The 6,020-nt window shown below is 42.9% G+C and overlaps 1 protein-coding gene across 1 annotated transcript; it reads left to right on the top strand.

Moving 5' to 3' along the window:
* Positions 1 to 4,490: 4,490 nt before the first annotated feature.
* On the top strand, positions 4,491 to 5,642 carry LOC147035727 (uncharacterized). Its single transcript, XM_085869272.1, has 2 exons — positions 4,491 to 4,656; positions 4,781 to 5,642. The coding sequence occupies exon 2, from the start codon at positions 4,884 to 4,886 to the stop codon at positions 5,640 to 5,642; it is 759 nt and encodes a 252-aa protein (XP_085725398.1). The 5' UTR covers positions 4,491 to 4,656; positions 4,781 to 4,883.
* The last annotated feature ends 378 nt before the right edge of the window (positions 5,643 to 6,020 follow it).

Genomic DNA, 6,020 nt, shown 5'->3' on the forward strand with positions numbered 1-6,020 from the left:
TGGGCACCTGTTCTACTAGTTCCTGCAACTTTCCATGAAATCCCCTCATATTATCTTCATCTGCAACAGAAGTTAGAGCAAACATCTGAATGATGGTTGTGTTCCCTGGATGTCCTTACAACCTCACTATTATCATTGACAACGTTGTATCCCAGTGCTGACGATGCTGCCTCCTTATGAAAATGACTGCCACTTCATTTATTTTTCAAGTTTCCTGACCAACAAAGAACACTTTGAAACAGACCCAAACCAGGACATCGAAGATCACTTATCCCCAAAATTGAAGAAATTCTCCTCTCAATCTCTCTATTTATTGCATATAACTTTCTATGATTTATTGACATTTGCATTCCATGTCCCAATGTTGTGAACGTTTGAGATGTTCAGAGTACGATTTTCAGTTGTGGCCACCTCAGAAAATGGATTTCCTTCCTGGTTTGATCGTCATCTTCAAAACCAACAGTCCTACTAAACAAAACACTTTGCTCTTCAGCAGTAGCCAACCTCAGAAAATGGATTTCCTTCCTGGTTTGATCGTCATCATCAAAGCCACCAGTCCTACTCAAAACACTTTGCTCTTCTGCAGTAGCCATATGGTTGCTTTCACATGTGTGGGGCACATCATTTGGTGGTAGAGCATTATCACTTAGTAATAGAATCTGGTCATGATTGTTTTCTTGGCATGTACAGAAGTGGTTTTCCATTCCTATCTTCTGGACAGTGTCCATATTAGAAGGGTGATCCTGGCCATTGTTTTCCAGAAGAGAATGCTATGCCGAGAATCAAGGCCATGATGCCATTACTGCCTATATTTGCTAGCTGCCTGCACGGACATCCACGACCTGTTCCTATTTCTTCACTTGCCTCTGTTTAGGAGGCCAAAACAGGGCCGTACACCTTGCCTTAGGGTGACATATGGGTTAAGTTAACAAATGTGAAGGTCACCTCCTTAAAATAGGATTGCTGCCATTACCCCATTCAACCCTTTAGGTTTGTTTCAATAATCGGAACTGTAAGGCAATGGCGGATTTGGATTCAGAGCGATCATCTCCTTGATGAGTTGAGAACCAAAGCAAACAAGCCCCATCTGCCCAAAACAACTGTTTTTACAAAGCGATGGATTCACCTTTTACCTCTGCACGTGGTCGTGAGAACAACGACAAGAATAAGTGAGAGGCAAGAACTGGACTGTCAGAAGCTGTTTGAGATGTTGAACCATTGGAGTATTTTACACTCCTTGAGAGCTTATCCATATATATATATATATATATATATATATATATATATATATATATATATATATATATATATATATATATATATATATATATATATATATATATATATATATATATATATATATATATATATATATATATATTTGAAAATGTGTCTGTGTGTTTCTCTGTGACCTATGCACGCGAAAAGTACTGGACTGATCCTCACCAAACTTCACATGCTGACAGAACATGTACCCGGGAGTGTCCCGATGTAAAAGAATTGTACTTCCCTCTTCCGTTTTCCGAATTATGACGTCATCACCTGATGTCATAATGTTAATTTTTCAAGTTCAGCCGATTGACATGGGGCCAACGCCATTTGCAATAGAATGAAAAAAAATAATGCTACAGTTAATTGTCGACAATGACTTCTGACTTCCGGTTTCCGGATTATGACATCACCGATTTTGTAACATTAATTTTTCAAGTTCAGCCGTTTGACATGGGACCAATGGAATTTGCAAGATAATGAGAAATTAATACTACAGTCAATTGAAGACAATGACTTCAGACTTCCCGGTTTCTGAATTATGACTTATGCGTCGACACACTTTTCGTAACGTTAATTTTTGAAGTTCAGCCGATTGACATTGGGCCAACGCCATTTGCAATAGAATGAAAAAATAGTGCCACAGTTAATTTCAAATTCCCGTTTCCGAATTATGACTTATGCATTCGACACACTTATCATAGGCCCTATTCACATCAACAAACGTCTCTTGTAATGAATCATCAACACAAGTCATATTTTATTGAACATATAGGTCGTCGTCGACTTACGACCATGATCGGTTCAGAATGACCAGTCGAAAGTCGATTTGGTCGTAAGTCAACCAACCTTTATTGAAAGTGTATAGGCCTATGCAAAAATTACCATATGTATATTATACCGTATAATGATATAATAATCATCTGTAAGTCATATTTTATTTACATTTTCTTTGTTCATTATTGTTATAACCATGGTTATAAAAACCATTTTTATTGTTACTGTATAACGTTTTTACATCACTTCGGCCTGGATTCGGGATCAGCGATCAAATAATGTAAATCACGATTAATAATTATTTTTTGATGATGCGGGAGATATCTTTCTTAAAATCAGTGGAGGAAATACCCACCATGTCTGATATTTGGGTCTTTCATGTCTCCGACGATGACTTTATCTCCCGGGACACATCATTCCCCATGACAAAAACCGGAAGCAAAAGGGTCATAGCCGACGACACTGATTCGAAATTGCAAGGGTATTGTGTTGTTGTTGTTGTTGTTCTTGTTGTTGTTTACTATTCTCTCATGTGCACGCGTTGAGTATGAAGCTCACTACGTTCAATATTAAACGCTGTGCGGTGTAAAAACATGATTGGGTTTGATTTATATGTTGCGAATATTAAACGCTGTGCGGTGTATAAACACGATCGGGTTTGATTTCTATGTTGTGAATATTAAATGCTGTGCGGTGTAGAAACACGATCGGGTTTTATTTCTATGTTGCGAATATTAAACGCTGTGCGGTGTATAAACATGATCGGGTTTGATTTCGATGTTGCGAATATTAAACGCTGTGCAGTGTATAAACACGATCGGGTTTGATTTCGATGTTGCGAATATTAAACGCTGTGCAGTGTATAAACACGATCCAGTTTGATTTCTATATTGCTGAAATGAATGCGAGGGAAAACCCTTCAGAGTGGAGGCTTCATTTCAATTGATTGAAGCCGAACTACAGACACATCAGGGAATACATGTGCAGCAAGGAATACATGTGCAGCAAGGAGTAGATGTGCAGCAAGGTATACACGTGCAGTCGATCACCGCAAAATAAATCAGCAATTAGCACGGAGTCCGGTATACTCTCAATTCTTACCATTCAACGAGCACCAAGTGAACCACCGCCGTAAATGACAATGCCCCAGGGACAATCCCACCGACCGCGCGCAATCTCGGTTTTATCTGTCCCGTGTGCGAGCCGTGTGACATGTGATTACGCGTCACATCCTTCAATTCATCACAGTTGCGAATATTAATAAACGCTGTGCGGTGTATAAACACAATCGGGTTTGATTTCTATGTTGCGAATATTAAACGCTGTGCGGTGTATAAACACGATTGTGTTTGATTTCTATGTTGTGAATATTAAATGCTGTGCGGGTAATAAACACAATCGGGTTTGATTTCTATGTTGTGTATATTAAACGCTGTGCGGTGTATAAACATGATCGGGTTTGATTTCTATGTTGCGAATATTAAACGCTGTGCGGTGTATAAACACGATTGTGTTTGATTTCTATGTTGTGAATATTAAATGCTGTGCGGTGTATAAACACGATCGGGTTTGATTTCTATGTTGTGAATATTAAACGCTGTGCGGTGTATAAAAACGATCGGGTTTGATTACTATGTTGCGAATATTAAATGCTGTGCGGTGTATAAACACGCTCGGGTTTGATTTCTATGTTGCGAATATTAAAAGCTGTGCGGTGTATAAACATGATCCGGTTTGATTTCTGTGTTGTGAATATTAAACGCTGTGCGGTGTATAAACACGATCGGGTTTGATTTCTATGTTGCGAATATTAAACGCTGTGCGGTGTATAAACATGATCCGGTTTGATTTCTATGTTGCGAATATTAAACGCTGTGCGGTGTATAAACACGATTGTGTTTGATTTCTATGTTGTGAATATTAAATGCTGTGCGGTGTATAAACACGATCGGCTTTGATTTCTATGTTGTGTATGTGGTGTAGTCATGCCCACGGGGAGGGGCATGATGATGATGCATGATGGGCGTGATGGTGGAGGAGTGGCCGTGGGGTTCGGCGAGGGATATGAGGTGTGCACGCCTCATAGTCGAGCCGGGCTGTGTTGCACGAGTGCGAGCGCGGGCGTACTGTGCCCGCGGCTCTCCTTTATTCCGTACGCGGTACACTCACGAGCCGGCCGACTCCAGCATTACTACGACACCTCAGACGGCGTGCACACCTCATATCCCTCGCCGAACCCCACGGCCACTCCTCCACCATCACGCCCATCATGCATCATCATCATGCCCCTCCCCGTGGGCATGACTACACCACAGTGTATATTAAACGCTGTGCGGTGTATAAACATGATCGGGTTTGATTTCTATGTTGCGAATATTAAACGCTGTGCGGTGTATAAACACGATTGTGTTTGATTTCTATGTTGTGAATATTAAATGCTGTGCGGTGTGGTGAATTAACGTGAATCAAGGGACATGACGCGGGATCACATGTTGTGCGTCTCGCGTATAAGGGGATGTCTCTCTGCGGCACGAGTGATTGTCCCCGGGGCATTGCTATTGACATCGGCTGTCCACTTGATGCTCGTTAACTGAAGGTGCTCATTGACTGGTGAGAATGGAGATTATATCGAACTCCGTGCTTACGCGGATTAGTCTGCAATGGTTAACTGCACATGTATACGTTTCTGCTTATGTACTCCTAGCTGAACCTGTATTTCCTGGTGTGTCCACAGAAGCGGCTCCAATCAAATGGAATAAAGCCTAAACTCTGAAGGTTCATCTCTCGCTCTCATTTCAATTTATTCCATTTAATTTTCTCGGCTCTCTCAACCAAAGATGGACAAGATCTACAAACCAGAGAGGTTCGACGCAGACCCAAACACGACTGACGCAGAAATGAAATGGTCACATTGGTTCTGCTCCTTCTCACACTATCTGACCATCATCGCGGAGGGAGCTGACAAATTTGCCGCTCTCGTGAATCATGTCTCGCCCGGCGTGTACAGGCTCTTCTCGGGGTGCGACACTTACGAAGCAGCGATTGACGTACTGCAGGCGCTCTACGTGAAGCCCAAGAACGAGGTATACATACGACATCTTCTCAACACACGCAAGCAAGCAGCCGGGGAGACAATCGATCAGTTCCTGCAAGCTCTGAATCAGCTGGGAAAAGACGGCAGCTTCCGGGCCGTAAGCGCCGAGGAACACCGAAAGGAAGCGACACGGGAGGCATTCATCCAAGGACTCAGATCAGCCCACATACGGCAACGCTTACTAGAGAAAGCGCAACCCACTCTTGACAAGGTAGTCGATCAGGCTCGAGCGATGGATACGGCTCAGCAGCAATCTGAGTCATTTGGGACACCGATGCTGCTCATGAACGCTGCTACGATGGGAACCCAAGGAACCCCACTGGCACAGACTCAGCCAGACATGAGGGATGGAGAAACACCCGAGGAGCCGGATACCCAGACCTCGTCAAACTCCTCAGCAACTGCTCCGGTCGGTAAATGCTTCTTTTGTGGGTACAAAAGGCATCCTCGTCAAAAATGTCCAGCCAGAGATGCCACATGCATGAATTGCGAAGCAAGCTAGGGCATTATGCCAGGGTATGTAAATCTACTCTAAGGAGGAATAAACCCACTTCTGCGGCTCTCTACTCGCAAAATAAATTGACTGCAGCCTCTCCGATGAGGAATCTATCCAAGGCTATCATCAACGTGCGAATTAACGGGCATATGGCTGAGGCACTGATTGATACCGGTAGCTCTGAAAGTTTCGTCAACAGCTCGCTAGTGAAGGGCAGGAAATGGGTAATCCACCCGACTGACAATACGGTATGCATGGCCGCCACCTCACTACAATCCCGCGTACGAGGGTACTGCAATGTTGAATTGGACGTAAAAGGGTACACGCATCGGGATGTAAAGGTGCTGGTGCTTCGTGATTTGTGCGCAGACGTAATTCTGGGTC

The sequence above is a fragment of the Eptatretus burgeri genome, chromosome 1 (genome assembly GCF_056783735.1).
Source record: "Eptatretus burgeri isolate ZD-2024b chromosome 1, Ebu_testis_v1, whole genome shotgun sequence".
NCBI lineage: Eukaryota > Metazoa > Chordata > Myxini > Myxiniformes > Myxinidae > Eptatretus > Eptatretus burgeri.

What these genes read in the sequence shown, in the direction of transcription:
- LOC147035727 (XM_085869272.1), top strand. Translation starts at nt 4,884, where the DNA reads ATGGACAAGATCTACAAACCAGAGAGGTTCGACGCAGACCCAAACACG.